This window comes from Brachyistius frenatus, unplaced genomic scaffold (assembly GCF_029030835.1).
Source record: "Brachyistius frenatus isolate BFR_SWC_R1_liver_20210118 unplaced genomic scaffold, ASM2903083v1 Contig_31, whole genome shotgun sequence".
NCBI classification, from domain to species: domain Eukaryota; kingdom Metazoa; phylum Chordata; class Actinopteri; family Embiotocidae; genus Brachyistius; species Brachyistius frenatus.
The window spans coordinates 1,656,295-1,678,734 of NW_027210630.1; the positions used below are offsets into that span (position 1 = coordinate 1,656,295).

Consider the following 22,440-nt stretch of genomic DNA (forward strand, 5'->3'; position numbering starts at 1 on the left):
CGTACCAGACGGTGTTTTCAGCAAATATGCTGCTCTGTTCATCATCATTGCTTTTTTGTGCCATCATGCTTTACTGTCATGATTTTATTGTTTGTGTATTTAATGTTATTTTTGTAATGTGCTAAATTGTGCTAAAACAACAGCCTAAAAATGTTAATGCTTCATTAACAATGCAAAACTGCAATGCAAAAATGCAAAACTAACTTTGCATTTTTATTTTGTTTTAATTCAGTTTATTTAATCACATAGACAAACTATATGTAAAATTGCCTGCTGGACCGTGTCATGAATTTTGATGAAGGCAGTGATGGAATATTACTCAGTACATCTACTCAAGTACAATTTAAAGGTACTTGTACTTTACTTGAGTATTTCCATTTGACGCTACTTCATACTTCCACTCCATACATTTTGGAGGGAAATATGACTTTCTACTCTACTACATTTATTTCACAACGATAGTTACTCGTTACCTTTTCAAATCAATACTGTCTACATCAAGTATATGATCAGTTTGTAATATCTGTATTGTTAAGTGTAAATTGAGTCCAGGTGGGTTCCTCGCTGGTCACGTGTGAAACCTGTCTGTCTCACTGTGGGGAAGACTTATGCACTAGGACCGCGGGGACCAGAGCGCAGGCGAAGACGGAATGGGCGCACTTAGGGTAGTAACTGAGTGAGTTTGAGTGTGACAGAGGCAAGCAGGCAAAACCGCTAGATTTTGGGAATTACACAGGAGCCGCTCATGACCAGCTTCTTCGCTTATTGTTCGAACTGAAAGTTTTTTTTTTTTTTCTGTTTAAATTTGATTTAAATTGCGCGTAAGAGTACGGAGACCTCCGGGATCGTAGAAAACACTAAGGAAAAGTTTTAGGAGCCGCTAAACAACTGACAAAAGTTAGAGAACATCCTTTTTTCTTTACTTCTTCATATAAATGACAGTGTGGCTCTGGTCGTGACCGCTCAATCGTGAATCTTATCAACTCCTGGATTAACTTTTAGAGGGCGAGATGACGGGAACCTGGACACTCCCAAGTATCCTAAAAGAGATGTAAATCTCTTCCCGTATTTAATACAACCTTCAACTTTTTAAGACAAAGTTCTGCGGCTCTTTGTGGTTGGTACAGCTGTTTGGATGGACACATCCTTTGGATTTGTTAACCATTTGGACCAAAGGGAGTTGTGCGCCCCGGCTGCCATGACATAACGGGACACTTTGGAAAATAAGAGGTGCCGAATATTTCTGGAATGACCGGATGATGTGTGTTCACTGTTGAGCAAAGGATCTCAAACTTTACCATTCATTCAAGGCCTGAAAGATCATTTTGTTTCGTCTTGCCCTCCTTACACCCTCTGAAAGCGTCACAGTGGAGATATGGGATGACTGGAGGCGGGGGTGCAGCTGAGGTGAGACCCAGCAGAAGGACAATGTTTGCGCCCGGCTTTGGCATCCCTGTGCTGCCGGGGCGTCTGGTACTGATGCTGCTCCTGTTGTCCGCCTCCGAGCCGAGGCTCTCCCAGGCTTGTCCCGGGCTGCTCGCCGCCAGCAGCGGCTGCAGCTGCACGGACGAGCGCTCCAAAGCGCACGGCGTCCAGGCGGTGGGGAGAAGGGTCAGCTGCAGCAAGGAGGAGCTGATTGAACTTCCGGATGCCAGTTTGCTCCCCAACAAGACCGTCACTCTGTGAGTTGTGACAAAGTTCATCGTAATCTCTGAACTAATGCAATGTCACGATATTATTATTGTAATCATCCTACTGGTCTTCTTTGGCTTACTGAGTTACCTGCAGGCAATACTGACTGGAATCACATGGTGGCTTCACATGATGTCACTCCAGTATACTTCTAGTATTCCTCACATGCTCTATACATGGTTTGGTAGAAAATGTAGTTGCATTTTCAGCTGACAGAGCTTTTGCCATTAAATTGCAGCCGCAGTGTTTCCACATTTTATAATAGGATTGAGAGAATCAGTTTCATTTGTGTAACTGACACGATCACAAAATAAATCGCTTCTAAGAGTTCACTATTCCGATCAGGCCCACACACCCGTGACCCCCTGACCTCAGTTTTAACTGTGTTGAGGACTTGCTGCAGTAATAAGGCTTGTTAGGTCAGAAGTTTACATCTTGATCTACTTTAACTCTGTAGTGGAGGGCTGAGCAGTGCCTCTCTGTAAAGCATTAGGAGGATCGGTGAGAGGGCAGGCTGACTGTAGCCATCATCTGGCCCGGCCTCTCTGACACAACTCTGTCACTTTAAATTAGACTCAGTCAGGCTCTCCGTTTGGCTCACTCTTCCTCCCTCCACCACCACCACCCTGTGCACATGGTCCAGCTGACTTGGACTTGCAAAAGTAGAATAAACAGTAACACACTCTAAGTATTTTATATCAGACTCTGTGTTCCTGGTGGCCTGGGTCCCCACTTTAAATACTGCAACACCATGAAGAGAAAAAAAAAAACATCTTGTGAGAACTGGACAGTACAAACTCTATTGTAAACTCTGGGCCAGTTTAGTTTGATAATCTTAATTATGAAGCAGTTATTTGTGTGGTCTGTTTGGATCGAACTTGAAAGGGCCACATCATGGGCCAAAACACACTTTCATGATAGATGGCCTATCAATGAATTAGTGACACATTTTTTGGGTGGTGTTTTTGAACTGTTGTAATGCAGCACTTTCTTCACAGCTGCTCAGACTTTTTGAAGACATTTGCTCATTCTCACAGTATGTTACTGTCTCTGTACTCTCACCCAGTGGGAGAAATGCTGGCTGCACATGGGCACAGTGAAAAAAAAACATGTTCAACTACCCCACTGCAGCAAGCCTATGAGGTAAAGTAAGGGGATTTATGCCCCGGGAGAGCTAAAGCCAGCCAGCAGTCCATTTATAGGGCCTTATGTTTCTTAATAAAGGCTGGATAAACATCTGGGGAACACATTGCTGAAAAATGGAGGGAAAAAAAATGGCTTGGATGGCAGTGGTCGAGGTGATTGAAGATAATCTTCTATCTCCGCACCTACTAATTTTGGTTGAGTTGTTTTTAGGCAGATGTTTTGCATTCTGTGACACTTTTGCGAGTCTCTGAACAAGACGCAAACACTGTTCTTCACCTTTCCCGGCAATTCTGGTGTCTGGAAAGTTTGTTTTCCTGAAGATCCGGTGAGCTCTTCAGGCGCATGTGTTCCCATCGTTGCTCATGACATTAGCTCCAGATGTGGAATGTGAGAAGTTGTGTTGATATTCGTGTTATTCCTGACATTCCTCCGTCTGTTCAGAGGCTGCAGACAGTATCCCAGGTGCAGCAGGGGAGCGTTCTCCATGCCCTACACCAACCTCGGATCCTCCCCGCAATCGGACGGCCTGAGAGCCAGCCCCACTGCCCTCTCTCCGGGGGCAGCCTGTAGGAATGCTCTCCTCCATGCTGAGTGGGCAAAGGCTGGAGGACACCAGGCCCAGGGCTTCCGGGGCCGGCTGCTACGTGTAATGCACAACAGCTGGCCCCTGTGAACATTCCAGCTGAGGCCCCTCAGCCTCATGGGAAATCCCAACGGGGATTTGTTTATTAAAACTATTAGTTGGCTGTTTGTTGGTCCTGTCAGCCACAAAGGAGCAAACAGTCACCCCAATATTAGAACCTCCTCATTTGTTTCATCAGCACCCACGCTGTACTTTGATTACATTGCTGTGCATCTGATTATACACTGTAATATGTTATACACTTATCACTAGTTTAATGATGCCTGATTCTATTCTCAGCCGCCTGCCATGAGATCCAGTCGTCTGTCCCACTTTCCCTCTTTTTCTTTATCTCCAGCTCCCCGTTTCTCTCCCCTTCCCACCCCTCTATCATGAGTTCATCCACATGCAGTAACTCTCAACCTAAATATTTAGTCGTCTTGGTAGGAAACTGCTATGTCCAAACTTCTTCCAGATGTGAGCCTGCGCAGGCTTGTGTTTAGGCCTAATTATGCACGGCTGCAAAGGAGCTGGATGACTGGGAGAGGAAGAGGAGCGGAAGGGTAGAGAGGGGAAAACAGATAGGAGTGTGAAAGTGAAAAGTGCTGTCGGTTGAGGAGAAAGAAGGAGTAAATGATGGAAGCTGAAAAGAAGCTGAAGTGAAGGAGAAGGCTGAACATGAAGAGCAGAAGAAGTGGGAAGAGGGAACATAGAGGGGAACAAAGAAAGAGAGCTGAGGATGGAGGGGAGAGGAGAAGCTTGGCAGGCGGTTCAGAGGGATATGCCCCTGGAGACTGAAAACTCCCCAGTCTCTGACTAACAGATCTTCGACACTGGGGTGAAAGGGAAGAGGAGGAGGCCGGGCTCCTCGGTGTAGCAGCATAGCTTCACTTCCAAAGTGTCCATGTTTCTATTATTATTAGTCTTTTGAAGAGCGTGAAGAAGAAACTTTTCTAATTTCAGAGATGAAAAAAAAATCTATGCCTGGAGATGGATGCATATCCTACACACTCAGGCTTTAGCCCAGAAACACACTGAGAAATAACTTCTTTCTCAGTGCTGTGTGGCAGCTGTGTTTGTTTTAATGTTTTAATGGATAACAGGCAAATGAAGAGAACGTACAGTGGCAGTGGATGTGTGAATGTGCTGGTGCTTCATAGCTTGTGGTTTTTACCCAAGTCAAAACCGTACTCCTCCCTCGGCGTATTTTGTTGTCATCGTTGTCAGTGACTGATGGCTTTGGCTCGGTGGGTCCCAGCCTGAATGAGTGGGCACAGATGCTCTGGGTGGGGGGGTCAGCATGCCCGTCCTTGGCCTGATGCCCCCTTCACCCAAGACAGCTGCAGTCCTTCCCTGCATGTTTGAACTTAAGCCCAGTATGTCACTGTTGCTGGATGGTAGTTAAGGGTTTAAGATAAAAATATTCTTGTGAGGTCAACAATATTTTTATCAGTAGGGGTTGTAAATGAACAGTTGTAACACACTCTCTATTTATACTCTTTATAGCTGCCGGGGTGGTTGTTCCTTAACAATGATCTGATCTGAGTATGAACTTGTTCTTTATAACAGCAGTTAATATGCTTATTTGCTTGATTCCGCTTTTATGGCCGTATGCAAGATGGGAAGCAACAGCTAGCAGAAAATTAGCTTAGCATAAAGACTGGAAATACAGGAAAACAGTTATCCTGGCTCTTTCCAAAACAAACTTCTGCCTAAAGGCACATGTACACCTCACTAGTTAACACATTACAGTTTGTCCAATCTCAGAACCTCCGGTTTTCTCACCAGCTGTTTCCTCTGTTTCCAGTTTGATATGATGCTAACCGACCTACCAGATAAAAGTGGAATCAATGTTTTGATTTCTTGCTGAGGCTCAGATGAGAAGATTATTTCTAAAGCAGATGTGGTGAGATTATCTGGGGGGCCCAAACAACAAAATTGTTCCTTGGAATGTTTTTAAAGCATAGGACTCCAATGTAACTTGTCTTGGTACCGGGTGAAATAACCGCACGCTTATCCGAACCAATCTTCCTCTGGGAAGCTTTAAATGTTGAACGTACTAACGAGTGTTTCTGATGGAGAATACAACCTTGTTTTTATGCTCGGTTCCACATTCATCTCATTCCTGTATGTCATTTTTTTGCTCTGTCTAGGTGAGCCTCTGACTTTCTGTTCTCTCACCTCAGTGGTTCTTTTCGATCGGCTAGAGTATCAATCTACGGACTTTAATCACTATTTCATCTTTTGAGTCACATCATCAGTCTTTTACTTGTGCCCCGTGTGAGGAAGGAAACCAAAGGTCCCAGCAGATGTGTTGGTGGTTTATGTTGGGTCTGTGAGTCAGTATGTGTTGACACGGGAGTATGTCGACAAAATGTCCCAAAGCATCATCTTATCAGCTGGGAGAATTCCAATAGCGGGGAGAGCGCTGGACCCCTGGCATTCCTGCAGCGATAGGGTTTATTTATGTGGGGAAAGGTGTTGAGAGGAGGGGGAGCAAGCTCTCCTCCGCACATGTTAGGTGGGGCAGTGGTCAGCAATATATCAAAAAAGCAAACAAAGGCCTGACACGGGATACTCCAAGCTTTATACTGCAGCTGTAGCACCTGCCAATGCCATGCAAGCCTTAGATTTTATTGTGCCGTTGCAGGTCAAAGTAATGTGACCAGAGTGGGACATCCCCACACACACCTCCTGTGCTGTACTGGCTGCCTGCCTGTTTGCATGATGAATGTGTATATCACTTATCACCTTGTTGTATTTGTTGATTAAAAGGCTGCGATATTTCTAAACTTGGCAAAAACAGTAATGTGTTGTCATAGTAATCTCAGACCCCCAACTGGCTTTTTGTTATTTTAGTTTTTCCTTTCTCGCCGCTCTCTTCTTATCTTACTCCAAAAATGCCTGACTTTGACTTTTCTTTGCCAGCGCTAACTTCCCTCTCCCTGTGTCTGACCACAGCAGCCCCCAAAGTTCCTGCTCTGGGTTGACAACACATGGATACAGACGGAGATAATGGGTGTCTATACTGGGAATGCCTGTGGCTTGTGTGTGTGTGTGTGTGTGTGTGTGTGTGTGTGTGTGTGTGTGTGTGTGTGTGTGTGTGTGTGTGTGTGTGTGTGTGTGTGTGTGTGTGTGTGTGTGTGTGTGTGTGTGTGTGTGTGTGTGTGTGTGTGTTAGGGTTAGGTTTAGTGTTTTTGATATGCTTATTCTTGAGAACTAATCCATGGCAGCAGTGCGGTCATCTTTTGGATTTCAAGAATATTAAATTATTGACTTACTTTATGGTTCATGTATTTTCTTCAATTCAACATTTTTAGTTTAGTATTTCATCTGCAATGATATTTCTTCATAATTCATCATTTTGATCATTATTTTCATTACTTTACAATGTTTGCAGGTCTGAAGATGCTGCCGCAGGAGGGTACAGTCTGCGAGCTGCCGGCTATTTTGACAGAATTGGTTTTGCGCCATTCTCCTGACACAGCTTTCACTGAACGAGCAATAATCACATGCGTCTTTTTTTTGTAGTATTAGGCTACTTATGCTACGCTATTAAATGTGACAGCGCTTTTTGTGTTTACTCCCTGTAGCAGCACCTCCGCTTCAGAACTGCTGAAGTTCTCCCTCTCGGAGTCCGCTGCGCCACCGGCATTATTTATGTTTCTCTCAACTTTTCTCTTCTCCCTCACTTTCTGTGACTCCATGTGCGCACGGTACTGCTGTGTCATGCCCTTTTATGGGCATCGGCAGGGCTTTTGCTTATGCTAATTAGGAACAACTGGCATGTGCTTTCCACTTACGAGGGCCACGGGATTCATCGAGATAAGAACACAGATGCGAATAAATCCGGGATTTAAGAACCCGTCGTAAATCTGACGTAGCCTTAAGACAATTCTTAAGAACAAATTTAAGAAAATTCTTTAAGAAGATATTGGTGAATGAGGCCCAGTGCTTGAATTGTAAAAATAAATAAAATTGCAAGCAGTGATATGCGGGCCCTCGCACGCTGCATGTCGGGGAGTCGGTGGCCCCGACCCGCTGGATCCCCAACGTGCAGCGCGCAAGGGTCCGCATACACTGCTTGCGGTTTAAATTTGTTTCTTGACCTCGTTCCTTATTCTTGTTTTTTTTTTAAAAAAGGCTTTTTTTGGCGGCTTTAACATCTTAAAAACTCATGGAAGTTGGTGCCTGGCACATGTTTCATGTGGTTTGGAGCATCGTTAAACCTTAAACATCAACTTCCTGTGTCACAGCAAAACATCAAACTTAGCCGCATCGCCCTGGCTATACTCTATACTATATACTCTATACTCTATACTCTATACTATATACTCTATACTCTATACTCTATACTCTATACAATATATGATATACTCTATACAATATACAATATAGTATATACTCTATACTCTATACAATATACTCTATACTATATACGATATACTCTATACTCTATACTCTATACTCTATACTATATACTCTATACAATATACAATATACTCTGTACTTTATACTCTATACTCTATACTCTATACTCTATACAATATACGATATACTCTATACAATATACAATATAGTATATACTATATACTCTATACAATATACAATATAGTATATACTCTATACTCTATACAATATACTCTATACTCTATACTATATACTCTATACTATATACTCTGTACAAAAATGAATTTTGGGTCACTTTTTGGACAACATGCTACAGTATGACTTTTTGAATATTTCGGATGACTTTTTTTTATCATATTTTGGACAACGTACTTTGGATATTTTGGATTACTTTTTTTTTTATCACTTTTTGGAGTATGATCTTTTTCTGAACTGACATGCATGCCTCAAGTTACTTCTCACTGTGAGGAGGCAACTGAAAAAAAAGTCTCTTGGACTTTTGCTTTCGGTTAATTTATGTATTGTTGTTGACCTTTGGTTTGGTATTAGTATGACTGCACGTACAAGCCTGTGTGGCTTACCCTTAGGAGATCTTGCCCTCTGTGAGCAATGTGGCTTACCCTTAGAGGGACTTGCACTTTGTGAACTGTGTTGCTTATTAAGGGTACTCGCCCTCAGTAAACCATGAACCATGTGTGATACCTGAGCGGGGCTCAAACCCATGTCTTCATGAGGTCATTTCCAGCTGGTGGTCGGCGCTGTAGACTGCTGGACTATCTTCGGCGCCGGAGGCTGAATTGCACCAGGAGAAAGTGGTTCACGGAGTTCACTCAGAGCTTCCAGTGTCTCAAACAACAGTCCGGTTAACTCAACAGGTAAACGATTCTACTTCACCAAAGTTGCTATTAATGGTTCAGATTCCACCTTGGCCTGTTGATGGTGATTCAACTTTTAGTAAAGTTGAAACGTTTGGAGAAATTGAAAAAGTTTTGCATACACTACACATTACAGGAAGATATTTAATATCCCTGCAGACCCCCTTGAAAACACGTATATCTACTATCCAAAGGATGTCTGCTGCAATTTTGGTCGCATTCGAATGAATATTTGTGGACAGTGGAGTTATAGGTTGCAGCGAGCCAAAGATTTGTCATAATGCTGTCTGACTCCTGAGGGTTGGTGGTGCAGTGGTTAGCACTGTTGCCTCTTAGCTAGAAGGTTTGGGGATCGAGACCCCTGTTTGTTATGAATTTAAAAAAAATCATACTATAGCATGTTATCCAAATTATGAAAAAAAAAAAAAAAGTAACCTAAGAGTCATTTTTGGGTCACTTTTTGGACGAGATGCTATAGTATGGCTTTCATATCACATTTTGGACGACATGCTTAAGTATGGCTTTTGGGTCACTTTTTGGCCGCTACGCCACGGGCACACCAATTGACGAAAACAAATTCTTTTGATAACTTTTAATTCCAAACATGTTAAGAGTGTACAGACTAAATGTCAAGTCGGTCTGACAAAATCTGAAGGAGGAGTTTGTTAAAGTACAACATGTGTGAATCGTCAAAAATGGCGACTAAATTGAAAATGGTGGACTTCCTGTTGAGTTGACATAATGGTGCAATGTAACTTTTTGTACATCTCGGTGTGATACACGTCCACCAAATTTCGTGCATGTAGGTAAATGGAGCCACCGGGGCATCTGTTTAGGGGGTGCTAGCGAGCCATTTGGCCACGCCCACTCACGACTCCACTAAAATACGACATTTTTCACCGGGAGAGACGGTTGTACCAAATTTCAGGAGTTTTTGAATATCTGCTAAAGCCGCCAAAAATTTTGTTTATGGAGAATCATAATAATCGCTTGAATAAGAATAAGGCTTTCGCACCTTCGGTGCTCGGGCCCTAAAAATTACTGACATGGCATCACACTCTGCTCACATTGAGGGAGGGTTTCTATTGTTTACACCATGGTGAGTATTTAATATGGTCGTTCTGATTGGTTAAAGCGTGCTTTAGACTAGAGCCAGACTAGCATCAAATATGTATCTGTAAAATTAACCATCAACTTCTTCATAGTCACTCTACTATCAGTCTGTTACATAGAACCACAAGATATTAAAAGTCTGTCACTTCAATTTTCTCATCCATTGTTTCTTCTGTAACTATAAATTGGCTTACAGCTCGGCTCAAAGGGAGAGAGCAAGTTGTGAAATAAAGCAATAAGCTTTTATTAAAACCGTTGTTGATGGAGTAAACCGCTTCTTAAAGATACACTATGAATGTGTATTCCTCCAGCTGAAATCAAATCATTCTTTGGAAAGCATGTTGGTCTACCATATTTTTATAATACATGCTTCATGATTGTTTAATACATTGTGGTAAATTCTGGTGTCGAAACTGTTTGACGTGCAGTAACTCGGATTGAGGCGATGAACAGATTGTGATTCAAAAAAAATGCAGCGGCCACACAGAGTTGAAAAAAAACCTACATAACAGAAATGCAACCTTCTCAGATGCCTCTAAAGACTGAGTATCTGGGGCAGAAAGATTTTAGCTAACCCTTTGTAAAAGCTAGACTGATTTCCCAGCAGTCTTTGCTCAGAAGCAGAAAACAGAGGCTGGTTATGAGACAGAACAATGAGACAATGTTAGCCAGGCATACACCACATTCCTCTCACTGTCTCAAACGGCTAAATTCACCAAATTGCCTCATTAAAAGTGTAAAAACACTTTAGACAGTGATTAAACTGACTATTGTGTTCCTGCTCTGCAGCCATAAACTTTCCAATTTGGTTCGTCTTTGACTCTAAATATTGCAATAATTTATTGCAGCTTCACAGTAAGACGGTTGTATTTCAGCCTGCGTTCCCTGGCTGTTAATATTTGTAGCGGCTACTTGTTTACATCTTTAAAGTTCACTGGTTGTTCATCTTTGATAAATCGTGTAAAGAAACACACTTCATGGACAGCTCTTGTTAACTGAAACTCGATGAATTGTCTAATAAGACTGACTGCAAGTAGGGTATCTTCCCCTCTAAAGTGCGTATTGTGTGTGTGTTAGTCCGTATGCCTGTGCACACACATGTGGGAAGGGCGTGCATGGCCACAGCTCTCAAAATAGGCTTCAGTCCTCCCCTCTCTAATTAGAGACATTTCAAAAACCTGGATTTTAATTTTAGACTGGTAGCTTTCGGAACACTTATGCACAGACACACGTGCACACATTGAGTTAAACATACACACTTTCCATATAAATAAATCTGATAGGTCACCCACTTGTGCATTTAAATCTACACACACACACACACACACACACACACACACACACACACACACACACACACACCCACAAACCACAAAGCCTGGCTCCCTGGCTCAGCCTGCTAACCCAAGCACAATGCAGTATACTATAATAAGTGGTTGCACATATCAGATGCAGGAGCACACTCCCCATATCGAGCCTCAAGCAAAAGAGTACGATGATAAAATGGGAGATTCTTTAGATACTATAAATCATCTGACTCCTATATTTGTCACATGCGCGAATGACAAGAATCTGCTCCGCTCCTTAATGTGGCTTCTCTCGCCCTCCTCTCCTTGTTTGATGTCTGAATTACTCAATCGGGGTCTGCGAAGTGATTTCATAAAAAATATTTTGCATGCAATTACATGGATGCTCCTTTCCATGACAGGCGGTAAATGGGGCTTGTAGCTTGGCAGCGTTCCCTGGTGGCTGCTTCAAGCCCTCTGGTGGGTCGGGCACAATGGGCACATTCACATCTTGACATGCATTTGCTGCTAAAGTGCCTGTTGTGCTCAAGGGCATTTAGTCGCTCTGTTACGTTCAGTGCTGTGACTCTCTGAGGACAGGCTCAGGGTGCAAGGGGCTCCTGGGACCGCTGGCTTAGGTGGCTCTCCGTCTTTTTACAACGAAAGGGTTAAACTATTTGGATGGACCCGTGCACTGAATACTCAGCGCAGTCTGGAGGCCTCTTATAGAGTACTTATTGTAACAAAGATGACACAACCACCTCCCAGCCTGAGAGATCTCTCTGCTTATGTTCCCTTTTATTCCTCCTCCTCCACTTTTTCTTCTTGTCTCTGCAAAAGTGTCCATTAGCAAGAAAGAGACATGGGCTGGATAGTTTTCAGGACATAAAATATATCAGGATTATTAGAATTTTCTCAAGATAAAGATAATGTCATGCACAGCCAGCACAGTAGCAAATCCATGATACATAATCAGGCCATCTGCACCATATTCATTTTAATGGAGTTGGTTGACACAGTCTGACCAACTTGCAATCTTCACAGTTTTATTTTTTTCCACAGCCTGCTTACACACATTTCCTGAAATGACAGTTTACTTTCCCAAAACTATAAACACAAAAAAAGCCACACTTAGTCTCGCCAAACCCCAGACATCAGAGACAAAATTAAACACTTTATTCAAAACATGTTATCTTCCTACATTAAACTGAAGATTGCTTTTTGACTTTGGACGACCTGCAGAAACTGCCAAACATGAAAATACCGCTGAAATAAGTACAAGAAAATTACTGTCATAAATCAAGACACTGACAGTTTCAGACCAGCTGATATATAAGTTTTGCAATTCTTTAACTGTGAGAATTGGTAGTAGTCCATTTGATTTTTCTTTATCAACATTATAATATTAACAAAATATTACTTTGTCAGGGAGCATTGTAGACTTCTTCATTTCCATCATTGTCCTTGGTTTTTACACAGCACACCAACATTCAGGCATCCAGGCATTAGTGGCAGACCAGAAAAGTTGGGGAGACAAAGAAGCTTGCACTTTTTCAACACGCTGGGAGCAGGCGCATTGTCATGTTGGAGAACCACAGTATCGTCCCACCGCAGTTCAGATTGTTTGCGCTGAACAGTCTCGGAAATTTTGGATCGCACCCCGACCCTGTACAGACACATCCTGTGACATATCACGATCCAGAATTTCCAGCCACTAATGAAGGTCCAAACCAATTACTGCTGTAGGTTTGTCCCCACTGGAGCTCAGCAAGTTTATTATGTGTTTAAATGTGTGTGTGTGTGTGTGTGTGTGTGTGTGTGTGTGTGTGTGTGTGTGTGTGTGTGTGTGTGTGTGTGTGTGTGTGTGTGTGTGTGTGTGTGTGTGTGTGTGTGTGTGTGTGTGTGTGTGTGTCTGTGTGTTTGTTTGTGTGCGTGTAAAAGTACACACAATTATCGATCACTAAAAATGTTTCACTTTTCGTTGTTTTGGGTTTTAAACTGCATTATAATGTAAATCTGTAACTACATTCAATTCATTAGACCTCGCATTTGGATGGAGCAAGCGGTGCTGGAAAATGTGGTGGCAGCCAAATTAAGTAATACCGTTTTTAATCCATCTTTCGGTTGAACCACAATATTCTGTTGATCCACTCAGTCTGTCCACATTACTCTGAGTGATATGTGAGTGATGTGTATGTAAAGAGAAACGCTGCCGTATGCTCTTACTTTTGCTCTGTGAGCTGCCCATATTCTTTAAATGCTACTCTGGCAAGCAAAAGCTCCTCAAATGGACAGCGAAAGGGGAAAATACATTAAAAAATAAATAAATCACTGGTTTTGTATAAAAGGTTTTCGGCTGTAAGACTCAGCGCTGTGCCCTTGGTGTAAAAGTGGATAATCGTATTCCTTTCAGCAGGGTTGACTTCCCTCGAGGCTAAAATTGTATTCATTTTTACTTATGTGAATTTAAGCACTACTGCAACACAGACCAGCATGTGCATTATCAAATCAGCATGCAAATTAAACCAGGCTTAATTCAATAATGACGCTCTGAGACTCTCATTTAAAAATCACTCTCATTATCTGGCTCCCAATGGTCTCTGAATTAGGACTGGATTTATGCCACATTACCAATCTCTTTCGAGGGTTCTTGTCTTTCACCTCGCGTGTGGTCCTCGAGGATAAGAGACTAATCCAAAGTTAAATGATGTTTACACAGTGGCCCGTTGGGTTGCTTTAACTCTTTATGATGCTGAACCTGTGCCCCTCTGTCTCTTTTGACCTCAGAGTGCTAGATCAATGCACGAGGGGGAGCAGGAGGTGGAGCATCTACTCACGTTGTTTCATCAACGATCACAACGCAGCAGGTAGAGGTGTGTTGCTGCTGACGCTGCAGGAATGCTCTGTATTCAATAGAAAAGAAAACGTTACTAGTATTCAAAGACCATAAACAGTAATACATAGTTAATGAGAGCAGGCAGCTTAGCCTGCAGATGAATTCTTATTAAATATAAATCCCTCCTTAAGACCCTGTTTCTGCCTGTGGTTTGCTGTAGAGGCCTGCAGCTACACTGAGCTCACTGTCTGAGTCCAGCATGCCTAAATATTTAGAGGGCAGTAGGGGCCAATTGAAATCAGCGCTTTTTGCTCAAGTGTATCTCATTCATTTTCCTGACTAAATTCCACATAAGGCTGGAGCATTTCCTGTATATGCTTCCGGCTTATAAAAAAGAAACTAAACAGAAGTTTTGAGTGTGTCTATAGCAGAGAGGCAGGATGAAGAGTGAAACGATATTGACACCAAACGCTCAGTGGTAAAAGGCAGCAAACAAGACGTTCTGTTGTGTTCGAGTTTACACCGCTCTCACTGTGGTTAGGACAGGAGGTAGAATGATGTGATTCCACTCGCTGTCCGTCTGCACTAGGTTGTGATCTGGGAAGCTCAAAGGACTCCCTGTGTTAGCGCTGCACACCACACAGCGGGCCTTCCCAGCTCCACCGCCGAGACCATTCCTCGGTGAACTGATTGGTCGACAATGACTCAAAACCAAAAGCAGCTGTAGGAAACGTTTGAAAGACAGTTACGGTTTACAGCACACACAGGTATACACACACGCACATACACATCAGGGCTTGTCCCCCAGTCCGGGAGCAGTATGTTCCAGCGAGACAGTCATCCAGTTAAGAGTCAAGGGGAAGAGCGGAAGTAAATCAGTGAGCAAATATGATTTGCGACACGCTGTCATGGCCCTGTGTGGCCCTCAAAGGCTTTGTGGGTTTAGGAAGCAAATTGAGCAAACCAACAAAGTGAGTGGCATGGTGCAGGGAGGAGCTGCTGTGGTTTACTAGACAAGACTCTTTGTATGCTTTTTACTTTTTCACACTCCATCAGGCAACAAGAAGCTCCTGAGTCAAATACTGAGCTACGGCACTTTATACTGAAACATCAAGGATATAAGCAGCAGGCACACTTTCTCTTATATAAATGGGCATTTTAATTGATCAGATTATGTAAATCCACATATTATGCAACTAAAAGGTTAATAAAGCTTGGTTTCACTAGAGTCGACTCTTTGGTTAAAGGGATTGCAAAATGGAAGTTAAAATTATTCCATAGTTTGACATTTAAAAAAAAGAAAAAAAAGAATGAAATTTCAAAAATGAGCTTGAGAGCTCAACACAATTAATTAAAGTTGATTGAGTTTGGAAAGCGTAGGCCATTTTTAATTCATTCATGCAAATTTGTTTTAAATATTTGCCCAACTACACTTTTTGGGGACGTGTTTGCACTCAAACATGTAAACCTAAAATATTTAAAGTAAACAGTTTCCCCCCTCGCAGCATCCTGTAAAAACCCTGCTTAACTTTCTTTGAGCCCAGAATAACTTTCTATCATAAAATGGTGACAAATTTAGAGCAAATTCTGGTTCAGCAACACATTCAATGGAATAATTCATTTGTATAGTTTCATTTCATAGTTTTAGACAATAGAAAAGAGTAAAACATGAAGTGAAGTAGTTGTATATGTGCCTTTTGTGTCCACTGTAGCTTTTCTGACCATGTTGAACCCGTCTGCTACGTGAGAACTCTGCAGAGGAGGAAGCTGGTGTCTGTGCTTCTGTTTGACCTGGCTCTTCTCATATGACCTCCTGCTTTCTGATCTTCATGTAAATGAATTACATGAACATGTGGCCCTGTTTTTTTTATCTTTTTATTTTTTTAAACATGGATTAGATTAATTGAATTAGTCCATCTGATTTCTCAGAGGCCTTTGTGGTCTAAAAGAGTTAAGTGAAGGAGAGATGTTAATGTGGCTGTGAGATACCATCCATAGATTGGACGGAGTTAGCACACTATCGTGCCATGTACCATACATTTTATAGTTCTTGAAAGCAGATTAACTCAATCTGCCATCTGATTGGTCACTTATGTCGAGCAGAAAGAAGCCACTTCTGTACAGTTAAGCCTCAGAAGGAATACAGTACTGTGCGGACATTAAGGACGGACCTCTCGTATGACGAAGAAGCTACTCATCTTCTCTGCTTGTAAAGCTCTGTTAACCTTTGTGTGCTTCCAGTGATGAAGTGATGCAGTCTCATAAGCCTCAGCTGTCACCTGCCTCTGGACACTGGTCCGTCTGTCTGATGGCCGTCCAGGAAGTGCTCTCTCCACAACCCCTGACCTGTATAACCGGGTTCTGAATAAACAGCTAATTGGCTGGGTTTCCTGTTTAGCCTGATGGGAGCGCTGACTATTTCTGTCTGTTTACAGAGCTCTGCCTCTCTCTCTTTCTCAGAGTTGTACTCCGTGTATTGTTTATGAAAGAACAATGTCTCCTACTACCAATGTGCTCCAAACATTGGGCTTTGGGTATTATACAGTAGTGTCCAGTCTCTGCAACTCCCCGGCGTTCCTGGAAAACTGCGCCTTTTGTTGTCTGTGGGAGGAATTCAGTTAGCTCATTTTGTGGTCTTTGTTTATTTATGAAAGTCAAACTTCAAGTCCTGGTGAACAGAGGAGCAAGCTAATTGAAATATTGTGTGTTTAAATGTCTAAATTTGAGGATTATTGTGATATGATGACGCACCGCAACACATCAGCATCACAACATACAAATAAACACATCTGTACAGGGTTTTAGCACGAATTGTTTTTACTCATACTGCAGTCATGTGAAAGGCAAGATGTTCTTCTCATAGGTTTGCAGACATGCACACATGGGCATTCAAACAGACCAAAAACAAACATGTACATGATCCTCTGACTAATATTTTTTTTCCCTGCATAATAAGCTTAGTCAAAAAGGAACTATCTGTATCTAAACTGTCTGTGTTGAATTAAATGGCTTGTTTCTTTGCCAGATGTGACTTTCTCTTCTGCTATCTGTATTGAATTATTTAGGCAGTTCCGGATCTTTTGTAGCTTTCATCTGGGGCCTGCATCCATTTATAGGGAGAGATTTTGTGCCTAAAGTCGAGTAGGAGACCTCAAGACCCAGGAGTCATAGGTTCAAATTCAGGCTACGCCACGAGAAGACTGTTCTCCTCTAACATCCACTCTAAAATGTCTTGACTCAATAACTGTGATTTATTTGAACAGTTCAGTGTGGATTTGTGAACATGACATGTTTTTATTTTTTGCTAAAGCTAGAAAAAACGCCCTGATCTGGAGTGACTTCAGATTCCAAGGCTTCAACTTTGGAAATTATTTTGTTTTCAGTATTACAGGCATTATCAGTGGAGCAGTTATAGTCTATTGATTGTAGCTCAGTTTAAAGACAGTTTTTTCTGGTGTTTAATTTTGGTATATTATTGTAGGAAGATATTGACTGAGGTATCTAGGTTAACTAAAGAAAGAGGTGTTTTACTTTCTATGTTGAGTTTTCTTTTGTACATACCTTTTCTGTCTTCAAATTATCCTGATATTTTGGCTGTCACAAAGAGTTACTGAAGTGAAGGAGTATGTCAGGCCAGTGTATCCCGGTATACCAAGACTGGACGATTAAATTGGGTCATTAACTGAGTTGGAAGGCGCAGAGCTGAAGGCAGTGTTTTTATTGATGTGGCAGGAAACAGGGGGGCTGACTGCTGCTGCTGAATCTGTAAATCTCACAGACTGTTCACAGTCAGCTCCCGCTTATAAAGGCGCACACACAGCTTCGTTCTCTCGATTAAGAACACACTTAATGTCGCAAACAGCCCATTAAGTGCCATGTGGCGGGGGCGAAGATGATGTGAAACTGAAGGGTGTGTTAATTATGGCAGGCTGTCGCCAGCCGTACCCTGAGCTCTTGCTGAGCAGCCATGGGCAGGTCTGTGGATCCGCAGGGCCAGACACAGTAGTCGTGTGAACAGGGACATCTGTCGCCTAAAAAATGAAGATGATATTCAAGAAAATTGGTCTTGTTTGTATCTTGAAAAGTCAACTTTCTCAATATTTAAACAATACAGCAACTTTATGTAATTATTCCTGTGTGTGCTTCAGAGGCTAAACTTAACAACAGATATAATGCACTGCGCACAGAGATGAGTGACATTGATCCCGGTGTCAAAGCTTTGTGTTTATACCCAATCCTCCGCCCCGACCTCCACCCTAACGTTTGTGCACCCAAAGAGCATTGTACTGCCTAAATACAGAGAAGTGTTGCACTGATGTAAGCTTGTACAGCAGCAGTTTCATATCCAAAGTTTCTGCTTTAACAAAAGGCCGAAAGTCACTGGCACTGAGCAGCGCCTGTCAAAACAGCTGTCGCTGTTATTTTTATCAGTTCATCTTGTCCTCTGCTCCCATGGCAGCTTAACTTCCTCTCCTTACCTCTTGCTGCTTCTGTATCACAATCTGTAGCGTAACATAATTGTGATTGACCCGGTGCAAATGTCTTTCTTGGACCCCTCCCCTTACTCCGCAATGCATACACATGACATATCATAAATGACAGGGGACTAATTAGCAGCGTGGCAGTTTAGCATTTCCCGGCATGCCTTCCTCCTTTGTAACTTCATTTTGTCCCTTTGTTGATTTATGTGGCTGATAATCCAGTTGTTTGTAACTTTCCTGTATTCTGACAGCAGAAATAGAGCAGATTTCGGGAGGCCGCCATGTTGCTTGTTTGTGAATGCTCTCAAATAGGAATCCCAATTCCCAGCTGCCTGAATGCATGATAAGTCCCATCAAGGAAGACACTAAGCATATTGCCCCTAAAACTTAACTCCCCCTGTTAAAGAGGCGGTTAAAAGTCTGTACAAAATTCCATCCTAACTGCCTTTGACAATCTCAAATCCCTCAAAGCAGAGTGATTACTGTAAATATCCATTTCACATTTCCCAGACAAAGCGATCTCCACCTCACTTCCAGTGCGTCCCAGAGCATTCTGCCTTCTGGCCTGATAAGAACCCCATAAACCAAATGATTTGCCAGTAGGGAAAAGGCTAATTATCATGGCCTGTGACGACATTTGTTTGATGTGGAAAGACATCCTTTTGATGTAAAAATTTATGCAAAAAGACTATCAAGATTACAGCCTCCTTCCTACTCTTGGCGTCCTATTCCGTTTTAACATTTATTGGAAACATCTTTGGCTAATGTCAGGCTAATCTCTCATGTGACTGCAGCACCTAGTGGACACATCACTTCCTCCCCCCTCTCATGTCCCTCATTGCATGTTGAACCTGAACTCTCTTTCAGCAGTGATGTCTGAGATAGTAATTTTGCATATATGTTTTAATTGGGCCTATATGTCATATATCTAATAATACTTTGGTTTTTTTGTTGTTTATAGGATACTGAGCCACAACAAAATCCGAGTTCTGAGAAATGGATCATTTTTTGGACTTTACTCTTTGGAGAAGCTGTGAGTATGCGATTTCTTTTCGTTACACCTCTGCAGATGCTCTAATTGTTTATTGTTTACATAAAATCGATGTGATACTTCCATGTATTGAACCCTTCCTTGGCTTGCCTTTGGCCTGGGCTTTGCAGACACATAGAGACAGGGTATCAGTGAGATCCAAGCAGATCTGAGCAGCTCTGTGCGCATCTATCCACTGATGGGCTTCTTTCCAGCAGGGAGGATGATAAACTCAGACTGGCTATCACAGAGTTATGTTGAAAACTTCACATAATTACACTTCAGTCCATCATTATCAGGTAAGCCCCACTCCACAGAACAAGATAAGGGAGATCTCTGGCAGGAGGTGTGTGTTGGCTGCTTCCCTTGTGGCTTCCAGACAGTCTGGTCCTATTCTCTCTGAATGAGGTGTGAGACAAATGATAAATTATAACATTTCTTCGGAGTTATGACATTATGCACAGCATGCCTGGTGACGAACAGAAGAGGTACCATAGTGGGAAATGCTATTGGCTATTCTTACGTTTTACTAGCACCATGGCAAAAAATTGGCCTGTGTGTCAAAAGTCACAGCTCCCAGATGATTAATCCCAACGGTGATCTCCTGATTTAAAGTCTAGCACCGCCAAAAGATATTCAGATATTCAAAGTCGTCACCAAAGGATGAATTACCAACAGGACAGATAAAGTTTAAGGATACAGTATGTATAATATATGTCTTTTGGTTGAATATACTAGTGCTTGCCAGCTAGGGCTACTTTTACCGATACCGACTGAGACTTGGCAACGACCGAATTGCTTCGGCACTGTCTGTTAAAAAAATGCCTTGTCATTCTGAACCAGATTTTGATACCTAGGCAACATCCACATTGACACATTTCATTTTTAAATGCTTACATTTTTCTGTGATTACGCAGGAGTAAATCTCTCAGCATCAGTGAGCCATAGCATTTACCATACACAGCCTCTAGTCGGACCGCCCACTCACATAGATAAAATGACTTGTTTTCAATTTAGATAAGTACATTTTACATTAAGCGCTTTACTTCGCTTTTTTCAAATTACATTTTTGGCCTGACAATTATAGCTACAGAAAACCACCTGGGTTACACTCCCCTCCCCCCCACCTAAAGTGCATGAAAATTGAAGATATGTGAAATGTAATTTTCTTTTTCTTGAAATAGATTGTATTAAATTGGTATGAAAAAAGAAATATTGTTCAGGAAACAGTATTGAATTTGAGGTAAAGCTTTTGAACAAAACTCAGCCCTATTACAGACTGTAGGCTAGTACGCCTGGCTCCCTGGATACTCTGTTGTGAGACTTGCATCTAAAAAATTGTGTTTGGTGTTTCCCACCAAACAAATTTTTTTTTAAGGTGTGTTGTTTCACAGAATATCCCGATAAAACTTCATGGCAACAACACACATGGTGCAGCTTCACTCTGCATACTGTAGACGCACTTATTTTGTAGGAGGTGGGGGGCTGGATATCTTGAAGCGATATTAGTTCCACATGGCACTCGGAGCTGCCACCCATGAAGCTAACGAGCTTCTCAAAAATGTTGAAAGAAAGAAAGCTATGGTAATTTGCTGCAGTTGTTAGCTTGTTAGTACCTACCTACTGGAGCTCACACCAGACGCGACAGTCGATATCAAAAGCCAAATTCGCTGAAATTGCTGATTTTCTGAATGTCTGGCATGAGAACACTATGGGTGAATAGTTTCAAGTCCAAGTTGTCAGTTCTCACCTCAACTGTCTTGCACCAGAGACGCTGATAAAGGTGTTGACAGGAAGACAATACAACAAGATCCTGGGGCTCGAAGTGTTTGATGTAAAATGAGCTGGTGTTGCTTGTTTTTTTTAAGTGTGGACAAGGCTCCCTGTTGCGCTGTAGGGTCGGTGGGTTGGGTAACCTGAGCTTAGCCAGTAACCAGCCCCTGTACCTGGAGCAGTGATAAAACTGGCAGGGGACAACAGGTTGGAGCTTTCTTTGAGGCTTAAGTAAAAGACCTCGAAGAAAGACACAGAACAGGCAGAAAAAGGAACACAAAGACAGACACACACACACACACACACACACACACACACACACACACACACACACACACACACACACACACACACACACACACACACACACACACACACACACACACACACACACTTGCTTATGCTCCACAGTGGGAGATGTAGGCGTCTGGTGTAAGGAGAGGACATAACGTAAATCATGCAGGCCTCATTTCACTCCTCTGCCTCAACCTCTGCTGGCTCTCTGACACACAGCGGTGGAGGTCTGCTCACTCACTCCAACGACTTCAACCTTTAATTGAGCCCTGCACAGCTTATAATTACATCTGAGCTCATGGGAAAACTGCTGTCTGTTGTGAAAACTGCCCCACTGAAATGATGGAAGGATTTGAAGGGAGAAAGATTCAGATGTGAATTTAGAAAGAAGGTTTGGATGTAAATTTGTGTCTCTGTTTGCTTACTGTGAGATTTCAGTTTTGTTTTGTCTCCTCAGCCTGCCACGGCTCTTCAGGTCCTCTCATTGTTTCCAGTATGCAGTCTACATGTGCTTGTCATTTGCAGCAGTAGTGAACAGCTACTCATATTATGTGGTCAGTGCTGTAATCAAAGGCCAGCCCACTAGGGCTGAGTAAACACACATCAGGGAATTACACTGCATCTCTTCCCCTACGTGACGACGAGGATAAACACAGTCTGCTCCTAACTGCACACACAGTCTCACTCTCTGCCCATCTCTGCTGTGACTTCAGTGTGTACTGTAACTCTTGAGAGTGTTTCCTAGAATGGGCACCCTCACTTCTTGCCCAGTCATCTCAAATGGTTCTGGTAACTCTCTCAGCAGACGCACATTCGGATCCACACGCTCCCGCCAGACGTCTATTCAGAGTTGAATGCAGTCTGATATGCTGTTGTTAGCAG

The 22,440-nt window shown here is 42.4% G+C and overlaps 1 protein-coding gene across 1 annotated transcript in view; it reads left to right on the forward strand.

The window, feature by feature from the left end:
• The first annotated feature begins 734 nt into the window (after nt 1–734).
• The window catches only part of adgra2 (adhesion G protein-coupled receptor A2), a 38,649-nt gene continuing 16,943 nt past the window's right edge, over nt 735–22,440 (forward strand). The window contains 2 exon segments of the mRNA XM_069699780.1: nt 735–1,682; nt 19,423–19,494. Of these exon segments, the coding sequence (XP_069555881.1) occupies nt 1,381–1,682; nt 19,423–19,494 (374 nt within the window). The 5' untranslated portion in view covers nt 735–1,380.